The 19,329-nt window shown below is 46.2% G+C and overlaps 1 protein-coding gene across 2 annotated transcripts in view; it reads right to left on the bottom strand.

The window, feature by feature from the left end:
• Positions 1-743: 743 nt before the first annotated feature.
• tenm3 (teneurin transmembrane protein 3) overlaps positions 744-19,329 on the bottom strand; it is a 593,227-nt gene continuing 574,641 nt past the window's right edge. For both annotated transcript variants that reach the window (XM_078215101.1, XM_078215099.1), the window contains 2 exons: positions 11,386-11,516; positions 744-2,437 (listed from right to left, as the gene is read on the bottom strand). In XM_078215101.1, the coding sequence (XP_078071227.1) occupies positions 1,682-2,437; positions 11,386-11,516 (887 nt within the window). In that variant the 3' untranslated portion in view covers positions 744-1,681. The remainder of the gene's footprint in view (positions 2,438-11,385; positions 11,517-19,329) is intronic.

A 19,329-nucleotide genomic window follows, 5' to 3' on the forward strand; every position in this document is an offset into this window, starting at 1 on the left:
GGGCGGAATTTTATCGGCACATCCACCCAAGGTCCGTAAGATCCTGCCCGAGGCCAACGGAGAATGCCGTTCTCCGAGCCTTGCCCGCTCCCAGAATTGGGGTGGGTGTGCCAGTAAAATTCCGACCAAAGTCTCACTGAATAGATGGCACCTCCAACTGTGCAGCACTCATACCCAGGTGACTTGGTAGGAAATGAAATATAAGATAAGTCACACAATTAGTGATTTACTTATAAATGACTTCGAACAGTGGCTGGCATAAATTGAACTAAGTTTTATCTTTTTTTTGCAATTACTCTGTACAAATTGAGGAACAGTTTCTGCATTATTTGCTCCGATCTTCCATGGTGCACGTTCCTTTTCAGATTCGAAAACTCACACCAAAGGGCGCGATCTCACCTGCCATTCACACCACGCTCCCGCTGCCAAAGTCGGAGGACTTGGCGGCCAACCAAATCTCCATTGACTACGGCAAGATGGGAAAATCCCACCAGTGTGAACGGTGGTAAGATGCCAGGCCAAATCTTTCATGAACATCAATGAAACTATACCTCAGGCACTATGTTTAATTTAGCAATGGAGTTTCCTCATTCTGTTTTATTTCCAGAATAAATCAAGATTGGTTTTAAGAGGTAATAAAGGGTGACAGATTTGAACCTGGAACTCTGTAGTGAAAAGGATGGGATCTCATTACCCCCTTCCATATAATTAAAAGGCAGGTTACAAGGCAGCATCTGTATTTTAAAGATTTTATTTTCAAGTATAAACTTCTTTGAAACACTTTACATAAATTAACATCTTTTGAGACTAGTATCTGATGAACAGTAAATTGGAATTCATATAAAAACTCCATAAGGTACTGGTCTCACACACTTTACAAAAAAGAAAAAAAGTATTCCTTCGCTTTGCTGTGAGGGCGATCTTGTCCGTCGCGTAGCTTCCCAAAGGCAAAACCCCATGGCGTTGCAAAATGGAAAAGAGTAGTTTTCTGTGGGTGCCACAGTCAATACTACTTTGCACAAAATGTCATTGTAGAAAGCAGCACGGTTGAAAGCAAGGGGGGGAAGAGACCCTCCACTCCACAGTACAGAGATAAAACCGCATTGTTTCTGTTCGGTGCCCCACGGGTCCAATGTGTGACACTGCTGACTTGTGAGGAAAGATTAAGACTACTTCTGGTAAGCAAAGGTTACTCATGTCATAATACACAGTTTAGTTTCTGTATCCCGGACACTGATTCTAATGCTTAATACAGTGTTTCTTAAACAACAGAAAACAGTCAACAGATTTGGCCAAGTACAAAACAGTTAAGCTTTTTTTTTACATGTTAGTTCAACCTTGGGTCTGAGTGTAGTGGCATTCAACTGTAAACAATTTTTTTTTGAAGCAGTTGACAATCCTGTTTATCGAGAGTGATTTGAAGATTCTTTTTGCAGTAAACCACCTTTGTAGGTTCCAGCTGAGCAGGAAAAAGAAGAGTTCCACCAAGTCCGACAGCTCTAAGAAAGAACTTGTGCTACAGATAGATTTGAATAGAGGTCTAGCTCAGGCTTCAGTTATATTTCAGTTTCCTCAGTTTACCATGTGGTAACGAAGGGCAGAAAAACTAATATCCTGTTCTCCCAGAAGGAGAAGACAGCGTTAAGTTTATTTCTTTGGCAGCCACCAACTCGCCTGTGTGTTACCTCTTCCCGATTTCGTTCTGTCTTAAGAACTGAATATTGTTCGCACTGTCTGCCAGCTCTGGGTATTGCTCCACGGAGAGTACATAGTACCCATCATATCCTTGCACTTTGGCAGCGCTCAGCAGCTGTCGCTTTTCTCCTTCTGTCCATAACCTGATCCCTTCTTCTCCATCTCTCACCCGCTGCTGCTCCCTGATCCACGCGCTCACCAGTGCCCTCTGCCTGGCCTGCTCCAGGACGCGCGCCTTCTCCTCGTCCAGCGTCGTCCCGTAGCGAACGTGGAGGGACAACGCACTGTACTGCATCTCCACGTCGGCAAACCTGCGAGTCCTGCCATTCACCACAGTGGTGGACTGGGAAACAGTGACGTTGATGCCGTTTTCTAAGGCCTTGCGCCCGCTGGTCAGCCTCAGGGTTCCGAGGTCACTTTCGGGTGAGGCAGCTTTGATGAAGTAATGGGTGTCCTTGCCCTCGATGGTGTAATGCAAATTGTCCAAGTAGTACGCTCCATTGAGCACGGCCGCAACCTTTATGCAGTCTTCGTTCGCAATGTTGAGCACGTTGGTCGTCACTTTTCCTTGACTGACTGCAAGCATGACCCCCTTGCCGACCAGGGACTTGACCGTCCCGAACCAGAGCCATGGCTTCTCTCCACTGGCCTTGTGTTTGCCAGTCTGAATTTCTGGCATTTTTCCCAGGCCCATAAAAGCCTTTGCTTGTCTTGCTACAGTTTGTTGCACGCCAGACAAAAACTAGAAACAAGATCAAAAAAGGCTATGAGAATTACCTTGTGAGTGAGCGCAGCAACAGTTGCCTATCTGTCCCGTAACATCACAGAATAATAAAGCTGAACATTTTTAAATTAAATGTAGTATTTACAAGGGAGAAACATTTCCAAAAAAAAAGCAGATCTCAAGAAAGGTCAGTGTAATTTGGTAAATGTAAATCAGTGCGTGAGGATTGTGAAACCATCCAGTTTCGTTCTAAGAAAGACAGATCAGAGTATTTTCTAAATTATGAGAAGCTCAGAACTGTGGAGCAGAGAAGAGATTGGGGGATAAAGGCAAATGAGTGAACTGAAGAGACTCAGAACTTTGGCTCTATCTCTCTCCATAGCTGCTGCCGGACCTGTTGAGATTTTCCAGCATTTTTCCTTTTTAGAATCATGGAATCCCACAGTGCAGAAGGAGGCCGTTCGGCCCATCGAGTCTGCAACGACCACAATCCCACCCAGGCCCGACCCCCATAGCCCCATGCGTTTACCCTAGCTAGTTGCCCTGACACCAAGGGGCAATTTAGCATGGCTAATCCACCTAACCTGCACATCTTTGGGCTGTGGGAGCAAGTCGGAGCACCCGGAGGAAAGTCAGAAGCTTTATCCCAGGGTGGAAGAGTCAATTACTCTTAGCTTTAAGGGGATAGCTTTAAGGTGCGAGGGGCAAGGTTTAAAGGAGATGCACGAGGCAAATATTTTACACAGAGGGTAGTGGGTGCCTGGAACTCGCTGCCGGGGGAGGTAGTGGAAGCAGATACGATAGTGACTTTTAAGGGGCATCTTGACAAATACATGAATAGGATGGGAATATAGGAATGTAGTCCCCGGAGGGGTAAGGGGTTTTAGTTCAGTCGGACAGCATGGTCGGTGCAGGCTTGGAGGGCCGAAAGGCCTGTTCCTGTGCTGTAATTTTCTTTGTTCTTTGAAACCCACGCAGAGGAGAATACGCAGACTCCGCACAGACAGTGACCCAAGCCGGGAATCGAACCTGGATCCCTGGCACAGTGAGTTAGCAGTGCTAACCATTGTGCCGCCGTGCTGCCCTTTTTTTTCATTTCCAATTAGAAACCAAACTGGCCCAATCAAAGTCCCGACAAGAGAGACGTTACAGATCCAAGCTGACAAGACAGGCCCCACTTTTCCTGTCTTGGGCTTGAACAACAAGATCCAAGCTGATAGGAGGAGACAGTACAGCTCCTCCTGGGTTTGATCTGAGCTTCATCTTAGTCAAAAGGCCTCGATGGTTGAAGAGATTCAAGGGCCCATGTATAGAACTCACTAACATCTAAAGGACAGGTACAACAAATAATGTAAATGGTGAATTCAATGATGGCATTTACCTAAAGGGGACAGAATTACAAAGGAGTTGAAGTTGTGCCTTAGTTGTTTAAGGCTCTCCTTGGACCCCATCTAGTGTACTGTGTCCCATTCTGAGATGGGCATTTCAGGATAGGCCTTGGAGGGGCTGCAGTGCGGATTCACCCGAAGGGTACCGGGATTAAAAGATCTATATTACAAGGATAGGCTGAGCAGGCTAGGCTTGTGCCACCTGAGTACACAGGTTTCAGCGTGATTTAAAGGATGTGATAGGGTAGATTGAGAGAAACTATTTCCTCTGCCTGGGGGAAGTTCAGGGCAACCGGGCATAACCTTAAAATGAGAGTTCAGCTGTTCAGGGATAACGCCACATCTTCACACAGAAGCTGGTAGCAGTAGAGGTGCAACAATAGAACCATAGAATAGAACCCCGACAGTGCAGTAGGAGGCCATTCAGCCCATCGAGCTGCACTAACTCTCCGAAGATACCCACTCCCCATCCCCGTAACCCTCTGCATTTCCCATGGCCAATCCACCCAACCGACACATTCCTGGACGCTAAGGGGCAATTTGAAATGGCCAATCCACCTAACCAACACGTCATTTGGACCGTGGGAGGAAGCCGGAGCACCCGGAAGAAATCCACGCAGACATGGGGAGAACGTGCAAACTCCACACAGACAGTAACACAAAGCTGGAATCGAACCCAGTTCCCTGGCGCTGTGAGGCAGCAGCGGTAATCACTGTTGCCATCATGCCACCCTTGGGAGAATGTGGGCATTGATCCCACTACCTCTCACATGCAAAGCGAGCGGTCTACCACTTGAGCTAATGATACACTTCAGTGTACGCGGGCCAGGAGAGAGCTCCTGCTCTCCATCAAGTAATATCATGTCGGGTCAGGCCAAGATGCGCATCCTCCATGGCCGAATAGCCCACTTGCAAAAAAACACTCAATGCCCACACATGAACAGCTGCCATTCGAGAAGGCAATGGAAGGGGTGCCAGTTTTCCTTCTGAGTGAAAAATCAGCGAGACATCACAGCATTCACTTCAACAATCAGGACAATCAATAAATGAATCATCCATTGAAAACTATGGATAGAATCATTTCTAAATGGGCAGCACGGTGGCACAGTGGTTAGCCCTGTTGCCTCACAGTTCCAGTGACCTGGGTTCGATTCTCAGCTTGGGTCACTGCCTGTGCGGAGTTTCCACATTCTCCCCGTGTCTGTGTGGGTTTCCTCCGGGTGCTCCGGTTTCCTCCCACAGTCCAAAGATGTGCGAGTTGGGTTGATTGGCCATGCTAAATTGCTCCTTAGTGTCACGGAATGCGTAGGTTAGAGGGATTAGTGGGGTAAATATGTGGGATTACGGGGATAGGGCCTGGGTGGGATTGTTGCCAGTGCAGACTCGATGGGCCGATTGGCCTCCTTCTGCACTGTAGGGTTTCTATGAAATAAATAGAGCACTTTAAAAAGATCAGTGAAAATAACTGAACATCTGTTTTGTCAGCAGCTGATGTGATGCATTATTTCACTAATTGAAAAGGAAATGATGATGTTTCAAACATTTAGAGTACATCTGCATTATTTTCTCACAGTTTTGGCTACTGGGGAGAATTTAAACTAGATAGGTTGGGGGGAGGGGAGCTAGAAGAGTTGACTAGGATCAAGGAACTAATTGATGGGGGGGAGGATGCAGGGGTAAGGGGAATTACAAAATTAATGGTAGAGGAGAGGGTGCAAGTGAATGAAGGCGGTAATTTAGATAAGGGAGTAGAGGGAGAGGGTGTTCGCGACTCATCAAAGCGGGTCCAGATAAAAGCTGGAATAAGGACACTTTGCCTGAATGCACGAAGCATTCGGAACAAGGTAAATGAGTTGATGGTGCAAATCAGCACAAGTGGGTACGATCTAGTGACCATTACAGAAATGTGGCTGAAAGGTGACCAGGACTGGGAGATGAATATCCAGGGGTATCAGGTGTTTAGGAAGAATAGACAGGAAGGAAAAGGTGGTGGGGTCGCGCTATTAATAAGAGATAATATCAGGGTAGTACTGAGGGATGACATAGGCTCTGAGGAACAAAACGTGGAATCATTATGGGTAGAGATGAGGAATAGTAGAGGGAGAAAGACACTAGTAGGTGTGGTATATAGGCCCCCAAATAATAATGTTGAGGTAGGGAGGGCTATAAACAAGCAGATAAGGGATGCGTGTAAAAACGGAACGGCAATAATCATGGGGGACTTCAACATGCACATTGACTGGCAGACTCAAGTCGGTAAGGGTGGAATGGAGGAAGAGTTCTTAGAATGCTGTCGGGATAGTTTCCTTGAACAGCATGTTACGGAACCGACGAGGGAACGAGCTATTTTGGATCTGGTATTGTGTAACGAGGTAGGTAGAATTAAGGATCTTATTGTGAAGGACCCTCTTGGGTCTAGTGACCACAATATGGTCGAATTTCTGATTCAGATGGAAGAGGAGAAAGTTTGGTCCCAAACCAGTGTCCTCTGTTTGAACAGAGGGAAATATGATAGGATGAGGGATGAATTGGCTAAGGTAGACTGGGAGAGCAGGCTGGCAGGTAGGATAGCTGAGGAACAGTGGAGGATTTTTAAGGAGATCCTTTTCAGTTCTCAGCAAAAATATATTCCAGCAAAAAACAAGGATTGTAAGAAAAGGGAGAACCAGCCGTGGATAACGAAGGAAATAAAGGAGAGTATTAAAATAAAAACAGCTGCGTACAGAGTGGCCAAAAATAGTGGAGAAACAAGTGATTGGGAAAAATTTAAGAAACAACAAAGAGAGACTAAGAAAGCGATAAAGAAAGGAAGGATAGACTATGAAGCTAGGCTAGCAATTAATATAAAAAATGATAGTAAAAGTTTTTATAAATATATAAAAAGGAATAGAGTGGCTAGAGTGAATGTTGGACCCTTGGAGGACGAGAGGGGGGAGTTAATAGTGGGAAATTAGGATATTTAAATAAGAGATAATATCAGGGTATGAGTCTTTAAATAAGTTTTTTGTGTCGGTCTTCACGGTGGAGGACACAAATAGTTTGCCAAATATTAACGATAGAGGGTTGGCAGCAGGAGAAATACTTAATACAATTAATGTTACCAGAGAGGCAGTGCTGGGTAGACTAATGGGACTGAAGGTGGACAAGTCCCCGGGTCCGGATGGAATGCATCCCAGGGTATTGAAAGAAATGTCAGAGGTAATAGTGGATGCGTTAGTGATTATTTATCAAAACTCGTTGCATTCTGGGGTAGTGCCGGTTGATTGGAAAACGGCTAATGTTACGCCGCTGTTTAAAAAAGGAAGGAGACCCTGGAGTTTTCACTCTGGGTTTTCGCCTCTCCCTGGAGATCACATGGTCTGGAATGGGGGGGTGGGGGTGAGTTAATAGGTTGTGATGAACAAAGCATCGTAGCTGTGAGGGACAGCTCGGTGGATAGGATATTAGGATGTAGATAGGCTGGAAAATTGGGCGGGGATCCTGGATTCAGGATTCAATCCTGGACCGGGGAGCGGCGCGGGCTTGGAGGGCCGAAGGACCTGTTCCTGTGCTGTATTGTTCTTTGTTCTTTGAGACAAAAGGCGGGTAACTATAGGCCGGTCAGCTTAACGTCTGTAGTAGGGAAAATGCTGGAATCCATTATTAAAGAGGAGATAGCAGGGCATCTGGATAGAAATGGTTCGATCAATCAGACGCAGCATGGATTCATGAGGGGAAAGTTGTGCTTGACGAACATGTTGGATTTTTATGAAGATGTGACTAGGGCGGTTGATGGAGGAGAACCGGTGGATGCGGTGTTTTTGGATTTCCAAAAGACGTTTGATAAGGTGCCCCATAAAAGGCTGCTGAAGAAGATTAGGGCACACGGAGTTGGGGGTAGTGTGTTAAAGTGGATTGGGGACTGGCTATCCGACAGGAAGCAAAGAGTCGGAATAAATGGGTGTTTTTCCGGTTGGAGGAAGGTAACTAGTGGCGTGCCGCAGGGATCGGTACTCGGGCCGCAACTATTTACCATTTATATAGATGATCTGGAGGAGGGGACGGAGTGTAGGGTAACGAAGTTTGCAGACGACACAAAGATAAGTGGAAAAGTGAATCGTGTGGAGGACGGAGAAGATCTGCAGAGAGATTTGGACAGGCTGAGTGAGTGGGCGAGGATATGGCAAATGGAGTATAACGTTGATAAATGCGAGGTTATACACTTTGGAGGAAATAATAACAAATGGGATTACTATCTCAATGGAAACAAATTAAAACATGCTACCGTGCAAAGGGACCTGGGGGTCCTTGTGCATGAGACGCAAAAGCCCAGTCTGCAGGTACAACAGGTGATCAAGAAGGCAAATGGGATGTTGGCCTATATTGCGAGGGGGATAGAATATAAAAGCAGGGATGTCTTGATGCACCTGTACAGGGCATTGGTGAGGCCGCAGCTGGAATACTGTGTGCAGTATTGGTCCCCTTATATGAGGAAGGATATATTGGCATTGGAGGGAGTGCAGAGAAGGTTCACCAGGTTGATACCGGAGATGAGGGGTTTGGATTATGAGGAGAGGCTGAGGAGATTGGGCTTGTACTCGTTGGAGTTTAGAAGGATGAGGGGGGATCTTATGGAGACTTATAAGATAATGCGGGGGCTGGATAGGGTGGAGGCGGAGAGATTCTTTCCACTTAGTAAGGAAGTTAAAACTAGAGGACACAGCCTCAAAATAAAGGGGGGTCGGTTTAAGACAGAGTTGAGGAGGAACTTCTTCTCCCAGAGGGTGGTGAATCTCTGGAATTCTCTGCCCACTGAGGTGGTGGAGGCTACCTCGCTGAATATGTTTAAAGCGCGGATGGATGGATTCCTGATCGGTAAGGGAATTAAGGGTTATGGGGATCAGGCGGGTAAGTGGTACTGATCCATGTCAGATCAGCCATGATCTTATTGAATGGCGGGGCAGGCTCGAGGGGCTAGATGGCCTACTCCTGCTCCTATTTCTTATGTTCTTATCCCATAGTGTCAGCAACTAAACCGACCTCTGACCATGGAAGATAATAATCTGGCACCATAATAAAACAATTCTAAGAGCACTGTTGCAAAGATGCTATTGGCTCAAATCAGTCCATCTCTGAATCAAACACTCTTGTCTGTAAGGTTATATGTGTTAGGAAAATAAAGATAGTTTAAGGGGATTAATATTTTATTGATAAACATTAGAAATAAAGTATAATTTTAAGTGGGTTTAATGCAATGTTTCTGTGAAAGGGAGGGTAAAATGTATAGTTGGATTCATGTTGAACAAAGGTGTTCGAATGTGTAGGGGTTGGTTTGAATTCCATCTGTGCTTCTATTGTGCTTAGAGAGGGATATTGCGTGAAGAGTAAATAAGCCAACAGAAGCATGTGGGCATGCTTAGCAGCTGGGGTTTTCTTTAAGATAGAAAGGTTTAAAGTTTATTTATTCGTGTCACAAGTCAGCTTACATTAACACTGCAATGAAGTTACTGTGAAAATCTCCTGGTCGCCACACTCCAGCGTCTGTTCGGACACACTGAGGGAGAATTTAGCATGGCCAATGCATCTAACCAGCACGTCTTTCAGATTGTGGGAGGAAACCCGAGCACCCACCGGAGAACGTGCAGATTCTGTGCGGACAGTGACCCAAGCCGGGATTGAACCCGGGTCCCTGGCGCTGTGAGGCAGCAATGCTAACCACTGTGCCACCGTGCCACCCTTTTATTGAATTTAATCTTAATTGGATCTAGTACAGTTGAAGGAGCACACCAGCGAGGGAACATCTCTCAACTCTGCCAGGAGAAGCTGGACCAGATAGGCGAGCTGCAAAGAGGCAGACATCCCAAAGAAGCAGATGCAGTCCTGATAACTAGGGCATTAGGACAGAAAGAATTCCTTAAGAAGACTAAAGTTAAGAGAACAGAGACCAAGGTATTGCTCAGGAGTATTCAAGAGAGAAATGGACAAAGTGTTGTAAGTGAAAGAAACAGCTGCTGTAACTAGAATTAAGGTAGGAAAGTAGACCTCAGAGGTAAATCAAAAGTTTGATGCCACCTTAATAGAGTCTGGGAATCGAGAGTTAAAGCAATTGTGAACAGTTTGTACAGCAGTCAAGACAAACAAATCCTGAAGGGGAAGGTGTAAAACCTAGATACTGGATTCATTGTTTAAAAGTGGAATGGAAGCTTTGTTTAGAAGAGTCATTTGGAAAACCTGGACTGGATTTAGGAATGCAAACCACTGATGGAAAGTAATCATGTGACAATCATCTGCGGCGGGGGGGATGGGGACGCGGCAAACATGAACTTGGGTTCAGAGTGGAGAATATCTGAAACAGCCAGTCTGTGAGTTTAAAGGGATTTTGTGTCACTGAAACCGTTGGAGCTTAAGATACATTTTGTAATTGGTGTTAAACTTAAAATTTATGTGCATTTGTTAAGCTAAGGAGTAGTAAGGGAGTATTGCATCATAATCTAAGCTTTCATGTTTATTAAATGTTTTATTAAATGCTCCTCCAAATTAAAAAAAAGTTAAAGTTACGGGACCGAATTCTTCGGCTGTTCATGCCAACGGAATCTCCGGTCCCGCTGGCAGTGCACCCTCTCCCGTGGGTTTTCCGGCGGAGTGGGGTGAGATTATTATCTTCAATGAGAAATGTGATTGACAGCAGTTGAACCAGAGAATCTCGCCGCCAGTGAACAGCGTGTTGTCTCCGGCTGCCGAGAAACACGTGGATGGAAAGCCGGAGAATTCTGCCCACGGTCCTCTGGGCTCCACTCTGGGATCATAACAGTATGCGTGACTGATAATAGAAAGGAATTCTCTGGAGCTCAGATTTGATGTGGACTAACAGTGCAGGTGGATGGGAGGGAAATCCGCCATTTGCATGCGGCAGGAGGGGAAGGAGCTACCTCTGGTAAAACTGGTGGCAGCCAGGGAAAATCCAGCTCAATGGTAACACTGGTCGCAATGTCCCAGCTGTCCCTCATTCTGAATCCTCTGCCCAAGGACAGCACGGTGGCACAGTGGTTAGCACTGCTGCGTCACAGCACCAGGGACCCAGGTTCAATTCCAGCCTCAGGTCACTGTGCAGAGTCTACACGTTCTCCCCGTGTCTGCGTGGGTTTCCTCTGGGTGCTCCGGTTTCCTCCCACAGTCCAACGATGTGCGGGTTAGGTTGATTGGCCATGCTAAATTGCCCCTTAGTGACAGGGGGGCTATCTCTGGGCTTACAGAGATAGGGCCTGGATGGGATTGTTGTTGGTGCAAGCTCGATGGGCTGAATGGCCTCCATTTGCACTGTAGGGATTCTATGATTCTATGAATCCAGGCCTAACTTTACTATGAAGCAGGGACAGGTTGGTTGTACCCAGTCGTCTATTTCTTTTTCCGACGGATACTTGAAGCTGCTTCCTTCTGGTATTTTATCTCACAATTCCACAAAAAGGGGAGGTAACAATGGGGTTCAGGAATGGGGTTATCGTCCCATCTCCTCCTTGACACCGTCTCTGCTCTCAGGGGACAGAGGGTTTGTTCTATATATTGTTTAGTCAAGTTGTTAACAGTATTGACCAATCTTACCGGTACATCATCCCATTCTTGACTCCTCAAGAGCTCGTATGAAGGTTCCTCCAGCCCTTGCTTGGGCACAGGAAAACCAGGAATAACATTGTGGAGCTGGAACCCAAACATCAGTAGCCAACTGTTGACGTCTGTGGAGAGAAGATCATTTTGAGAAGAGAGATGCAATGAAGGTGTGGTACATTCAGCACTTTCAGAAGCAGGTGATTCACACACTACAAACAGAATGCTTATCTTTATACACACTCGAAACACCAGCGTGTTTGATGGGTAAACTCCTCCATTATACAATTTACAATCACAACCATTTTTGGGAACAATGTTCCCCTCCAGGCTTCACACAACTCTCCTTTGTTAATGGCTGAGTATAAACTTTTAAAAATTAATTTATGGAACATAGGTGTCACTGGCAAGGCCAACATTTATCGCCCATTCCTAGTTGTCCGTGGGCAGTTGAGAATCAACCACGTTGCTGTGGCGCTGGAGTCACATATAGGCCAGACCAGGTAAGGACAGCAGATTTCCTTCCCTAAAGGACATTAATGAACCAGATTGGTTTTCCAGACAATCGACAGTGGTTTCATGGTCTTCGGTAGATTCTTAATTCCAGATATTTTTTATTGAATTCAAATTCCACCATCTGCCATGACGAGATTCGAACCCGGGTCCCCAGAACATTAGCTGAGTTTCTGTGTTAATAGTCTAGCGATAATACCACTGGGCCATCACCTTCCCCAAATGGGAAGTATGATGGCAGAAGGAGATGTGGCAGGAGGGGTGTGACATTAAGCAGTGCAACATCAGGGGTGTGGCATCAGTGTGTGGTACTCGGGGGGGGTGTTACATTGGTAAGGGCTGCGTCATTAGGAAGTGTAGCATTAAGGAGTACAGCATTAGGATGTGTGGCAGTCAGATGTGTGGCAGTGGGAGTTTATTTTTATTCATTAGTGTCACACGAAGGCTTACATTAGCACTGCAATGAAGTTACTGTGAAATTCCCCTAGTCGCCACACTCCGGCGCCTGTTCGGGTACACAGAGGGAGAATTTAGCATGGCCAATGCACCCAACCAGCACGTCTTTCAGATTGTGGGAGGAAACCGGCGCACCCGGAGGAAACCCACGCAGACACGGGGAGAATGTGCAGACTCCACACTGACAGTGACCTAACCCTGGATCCCTGACGCTGTAATACAGCAGTGCTAACCACTGTGCCACCGTGCTGCCACCGTGTTGTGCTAGGAGTGGCATTCGGAGTGTGGCATTTCTTAGGGGGTGTGGCTTTATGGGGTGTGCCATTAGTTACGAGTCTTGCACTGGGGTTGTAGCATTAGTTAGGGCTCTGGCATTCGGAAGTGCGGCATTAGATAGATATGTGGCATTAGTTTGGGATGTGGCAATAATTCGGGGGTGTGGCATTCGGGCTCTGTGGCATTAGTCATGGATCTGACATTAGAGGGTGCAGCATTAGTTATGTGTCTAACATTGGGGGTGTGGCATTAGTTAGGGGTCTGGCATTACTTATGTGTCTGGAATTGGGGGTGTAGCTTTGGTTGCGGTCTGGCATCAGGTGACAGCACTAATTAGGGTCTGTGGCATTAAAGGGCGCAGCATTAGCTCGGAGGTGATGGAGCGTGGCATTCGGAGATGTAGCATGAGAGGGTGTGACAGTAGGAATTTGCCAGTGAAGATGTTAGGAGGAGATTTTGCATCTGACCAAAGACTGTCACTAATTCCATTTTACTCGCATAGTTTTTTCTCTCCAATTGTCTCAAATCCATTGGCTCTCACTGATTTGGTATCAAATGGGGCTCTTCATCCTAGAGTTTCTCACTCAATTGGCCATTTCCACATGGGAGCCTCGAAAGTGCGGATCTTCATCACAGTTGAAGCTATTTCTATCCTCATTTGGAATATACATATAACCGTTAGCACATTCTGCAGGGTAAATATATATATATGTATACACACACAAACACACACACACATACATACACACACATAAACACGCACACACACATGTACAGAAATACACACACGCAAAACACACACACAAGCACACCTGCACATAGCCAGCATCAGGGCTTACAGACTGGAGAAGAAATGAAGACCAATTAGCCTCCTCTATTTGAGAGCACTTCAGCTAATTGTAAGGATTAGATTTTTAAAAATACATTTTTACGTTGAAACAAACTGCAGTCAATGTTTGTATCTTTTTATTTGGGCTTCATACTAATCCATGGTTTAAACAAATCCACCGCTGTAAGTGAAACGTCGATAAATGCTTGAATGCAGTCAATAAACTATTGAAAATTACCGTGCCTGGATGCACAGCACTCGCTGAAGCTTTCCTTATGGATAAATTTCCAGGTATATTGTGGGGTGCTCAGCGACAGGTTCGCCTGGCTGCAGCTTTCTCCTCGACTGGTTAAGGAGGCTGCAAAACCACATCTCTGTCAATAAAAACTGCGACTGACTCAACCCAGAATGGAAGATTTGTTCATCCGACAACTGTGCCAGGCAGGGGTACGTTATATACAGAGTGTGGGGGAACAATTCATCAGACAGCCTGGCTCACTAGTCATAGAATCATAGACTCCCAGGCTGGAATTTTACCGGCACGCTCACCTGAGACTCGTAAGGTCATGCCCGAGGCCAGCGGAGAATGCCATTCTGCGAGCCTCGCCCGCGCCGATTTCAGGGCGGGGCATGCCAGTAAAATCAGGGCCTTAGAATCCCTACAGTGAGAAGGAAGCCATTTGGCTCATCAATCCCACCCAGGCCCTATCCCTGTAAGCCTACTTATTTAGCCTGCTAATCCCCCAACTCTAAGGGGCAATTTACCACAGTCAAACTTGAACATCTTTGGACTGTGGGAGGAAACCGGAGCGCCCGGAGGAAACCCACGCAGAGACAAGGGGAACGTGCAGACTCAGCACAGACAGTGACCCAAGCCGGAAATCGAACCCAGGTCCCTGGTGCTGTGAGGCAGCAGTGCTAATCACTGTGCCACCGTGCAGCCAGTGACATCGGTGTCAGTAGCCCTATCACAAGGGGGGAGATAACCCTGCCAAGCAGTACTTCGATGGGTACAATGATGCTGGTTGGTCAAGTAGCAGGAAGTGACATGTTCCCAGCAGCATCTCTGTGTCTCTAGGTCTAAGCAGCTTACTGACATGCATCGGAGCCCGTTGCACTCAGGCAATTCAGGTGGGTTCTTACAAGGAGGGGCTTCAGGGAGGAAGCTTTATTTGTGTGGCAGACACACAGCTGATCATAACTTTGCCCCACCCACATTGCTTAAATATTTTGGACAACAGTAAAGTTTATTTATTAGCGTTGCAAGTAGGCTCACATTAACACTGCAATGAAGTTATTGTGAAATCCCCTAGTCGCCACACTCCGATGCCTGTTCGGTTACACTGAGGGAGAATTTAGCACGGCCAATGCACCTAACCAACACATCTTTCGGCCTGTGGGATGAAACTGGAACACCCGGAGGAAACCCACACAGACACAGGGAGAATGTGCAAACTCCTCACAGACAGTAACTCGAGACCGGAACTGACGCTCTGAGGCAGCAGTGCTAACCACGGTGTCACCTTGCCACCCAATAGTGGTAAATGGGATTAGTACAGATTGGTATTTGGTGGTCGGCATAGAAATGGTGGGCCGAAGGGCCTGTTTCTGTGCTGGATGACTCTTATGAAAATCTATAATGGCAGCTACACTAAATTCACCAAAATAGTCATTCAATTTTTTTCTCACCGTGTGATAACCGCATCACTTCATTGTGCTGCACAGATTTTGACGGTAACCATGGTAATCTGTTCCAAATAAACATGGAATATCATGCCCTATTTGTGGTCAACAATTTCCTCTGCACAAGATGATTTTCCTTTGCTGCATTTTCATGTATAATACAGCACATCTAACAGTTAAGGTCAAATCCTGTTCCAGGTTCAGAACTGCAGACTCTAATCTCAGCATCGAGCCACTGAACATGCTCCTATCTCAGTCTACCACTTTATCTCTCAAATTCCAATCATTCGCTGTTGCCTCACATCAGAGAAACATGAGGAAAAAACCCGCTCAAAATCTAAAAACCAAAAACAGGATGGGCTCTTGCGTTGATGTAAAGTTGATAGTACAAAGCCATTTTAAAATTAAATAAGGTTCCCGTGGTTTCTGTAAGCTGCCTAAGAGATGTCCCTACCTTGCTATTACACAGGGGAAGAGATGAGGGATAGAATTTGAGCTTTGGAGATGTGAGGCGTTGCTCCCCACACAGGAGGCAGAATTTTCAAATCAGAGTCAGGAACCGGACACCCAGATTAATTCCAGGTTTGTTTTTTTATTTGATTTATTATTTTCACATGTACTAGTATACAGTGAAAAGTATTGTTTCTTGCGCGCTATACAGACAAAGCATATCGTGTACATAGAGAAGGAAAGGAGATGGTGCTGTAGTGTTACAGTCATAGCTAGGGTGTAGAGAAAGATCAACTTGATAGTGCACAGCTATTGGGTTCACTGCAGGGCGAAAGAAAAGTTCTTCTTATGATGGTAAAACGTGTGGGGTCCGAAAGTGATCTCAGCTAAAATGGTTTTTTTATTCATTCGTGGGACATGGGTATCACTGGCTGGCCAGCATTTATTGCCCATCCCTAGTTGCCTGAGGGCAGTTGAGAATCAACCACATTTCTGTGGCTCTGGAGGTAAGGATGGCATTCATAAGTCTGATGGCAGCAGGTAAGAAGCTGTTCTTGAGTCGGCTGGTATGTGTTTTCAGACTTTTGTATCTTTTTCACAATGAAAGGAGGTGGAAGAGAGTACGTCCAGGGTGCATGGGGTCTTTGATTTTGCTGGCCACTTTTCCAAGGCAGCGGGAAGTGTAGACAGAGTCAATGGATGGGAGGCTGGTTTGCGTGATGGACTAAGCTATGTTGAGACCTGCCACTGCCTTGCCAAAGGGAGCAGCTCATCAGAGGGCCAGGAGGATAAATATTGACTTGGAGGTTGACCAGGCCAAAAGTAACGTGGGAGGCAATGGCCGAATAGTATTATTGCTAGACTATTAATCCAGGAAACGCAGCTGATGTTCTGGGGACCCGGGTTCAAATCCCACCACGGCAGATAGTGAAATTTGAATCCAATAAAAAATATCTGGAATTAGGAACCTACTGATGACCATGAAACCATTGTGGATTGTCGGAAGAATCCATCAGGTTCACTAATGTCCTTTAGGGAAGGAAATCTGCCATCCTTATCTCCAGAGCCACAGCAAAGTGATTGATTCTCCACTGCCCTTGGGCAACTAGGGATGGGCAATAAATGCTGGCCAGTCAGCGGCTCCCATGTCCCACGAATGAATGAAAAAAACATTCCAGCTGAGATCACTTTTGGACCCCACATGTTTTACCATCACAAGAAGAACTTTCCTTTTGCCCTGCAGTGAACCCAACAGCTGTGCACTAACCTGCACCAAACAGTATTTGTTCGCTGAAAATAAAATTTACAAATGCCTCCTTGAAGGCCCCGGGTCTAACGGGCTGTGAATTGGTGGTGAGTTGGTTCCCTCCCTTCCACCCCACTTTGAAAATTTGAAACTATCTTGGAGACACTGGGATCCAGTGGGTGAACTTTGGGGCCTGCACTAGGGCCCTGAGCCTGCTAAAGTTTGAAAAACCAGCCCAGGGTGACACCTGATGAGAGCATGAACAGCAGAACCAAAGGTCAACACAGCCGATCAACTTAATATAAGGTAGGTCCATTCAAAAATATGATGGCAGCAGGGAAGAAGCTGTTCTTGAGTCGGAGTCCAGTGGGTGAACTTTGGGTCCATGCTGTCCTGAGCATTCTGGCATGGTAAGCTCCAAGAGAGTGAGGTTCCACACCGTGAGTAGAGTTTTGCCATTTCAGATCTTCCGTGTTCTCTTGGCATGAGTTTTATGCTCCCCACCTCCCCCCATCGGTGGACTCTGAAGCAAGGGTTGGGGCGGGGAAAAGGGGGCGGGGGAAGAGGGTTTTAAGACTCTGAACTGGCAACTTAACTGCCACTTGAGGGCCATTTTCCACCCAGCCTCAATTGTTAGGTTGGCTGGTGGATGACAAATTGGGGTGGGCAGGGGGCGGTGGGGGTGAAGAGGGGGTGGGTGTGGGTTGGGAGGACTACTGGAGTCGGCAGGAATGTGTTCCCTGCCAAGAGCGTTCAAATGGTTATTGGATAAACATATGGATGATATTGGAATAGTGTAGATTAGAGGGGCTTTAGATTGGTTCCACTGGTCGGTGCAACATCGAGGGCCGAAGGGCCTGTACTGCGCTGTAATGTTCTATGTTCAAACTCTTCAGATGAAAATTCTGACACTTGACTTTTCTCATTTTAATATTCATAAAGTACCTTTACATCACATTAATTTGCTCCATCAACCTAATGGCTGTAAAGCTACTTGCGATGTATAATGCCAGGAAAACCATCACTGTAGAAGCTTTCTTCTCCTCATCAGGACTACCTAATGCCTCCTTTTTCATTATTAAACAGAGGTAAAACATCAGTGACACCAGCCAAAGTAAAATCAGTCAGTGAAGAGTTTTTCTCAGTGGGTTAGAGGATTAATGTACACAAATATCGAACCAATTCATAAACACCCAGAAATTCCTCACGTTCCGATCTGCAGGAACTTAACTGGGATGCCAAGTGGTGCTGCATTCTCAGCTTAGGAAACAAGAATCAGTCAAGGTGCGAACTTTATTAGTCAGGATTATAGAAGCACACCCATTGGAAAATGCCCAAGACCGCAAGGAACTAGAAAAGGTCGTGAATGTTGCCCAATCCATCATGCAAACCAGCCTCCCATCCACTGACTCTGTCTACACTGCCCGCTGCCTCGGCAAAGCAGCCAGCACAATTAAGGACCCCATGCACCCCGGATCTTCTCTCTTCTACCTTCTTCCGTTGGGAAAAAGACACAGAAGTCTGAGGTCACGTACCAACTGACTCAAGAACAGCTTCTTCCCTGCTGCTGTCAGACTTTTGAATGGACTTACCTTGCGTTAAGTTGATCTTTTTCTACACCCTAGCTATGACTGTAACACTACATTCTGCACTCTCTCCTTTCCTTCTCTATGAACAGTATGCTTTGTCTGTATAGCGCGCAAGAAACAATACTTTTCATTGTATACTAATACATGACAATAATAAATCAAATGTGTCTGTCGGCATCTGAAATGGGCCTAGTTGTAATTGTTTATAGTACACTACATTTAGAGTATCGCTCATATGCAGAGTGTGGACACTGACACAAACAACAATAAATTAGATTTAAGTACGGCCTTTCATGTCATAAGAAGATCCCAAGGCACCTCGCAGGAACATTCTAAATCAAAATGTGCCACTGAGGAGATCATAAGGCCTCTGGCCAAATGAGGTCAAATGGCTGCATTTTAAGGATCGTCTTAAAGGAGGACAATGGGATACTGAGGCAGAGAGGTTTAGTGAGGGTAGTTCAAAGTTTAGGGCCTAGGTAGCTGAAGGTACTGACGGCAGGGCGATTGTAGAAATCACGGATGCTTGAGGCCAGAATTAGAGGAGCAAAATATCTTGGTGGGGGATCTGACATATCTGTGAGCAACGAAGGGGTGGCATGGTAGCATAATGGTTAGCACTGCTGCTTCACAGCTCCAGGGACCTGGGTTCAATTCCCGGCTCGGGTCACTGTCTGTGTGGAGTTTGCACATTCTCCTCGTGTCTGCGTGGGTTTCCTCCGGGTGCTCCGGTTTCCTCCCACAGTCCAAAGATGTGCGGGTTAGGTTGACTGGCCATGCTAAAATTGCCCCTTAGTATCCTGAGATGCATAGGTTAGAGGGATTAGCAGGTAAAACATGTAGGGATATGGGGGTAGGGCCTGGTTGGGATTGTGGTCGGTGCAGACTCGATGGGCCGA

The sequence above is a fragment of the Mustelus asterias genome, chromosome 6 (genome assembly GCF_964213995.1).
Source record: "Mustelus asterias chromosome 6, sMusAst1.hap1.1, whole genome shotgun sequence".
NCBI classification, from domain to species: domain Eukaryota; kingdom Metazoa; phylum Chordata; class Chondrichthyes; order Carcharhiniformes; family Triakidae; genus Mustelus; species Mustelus asterias.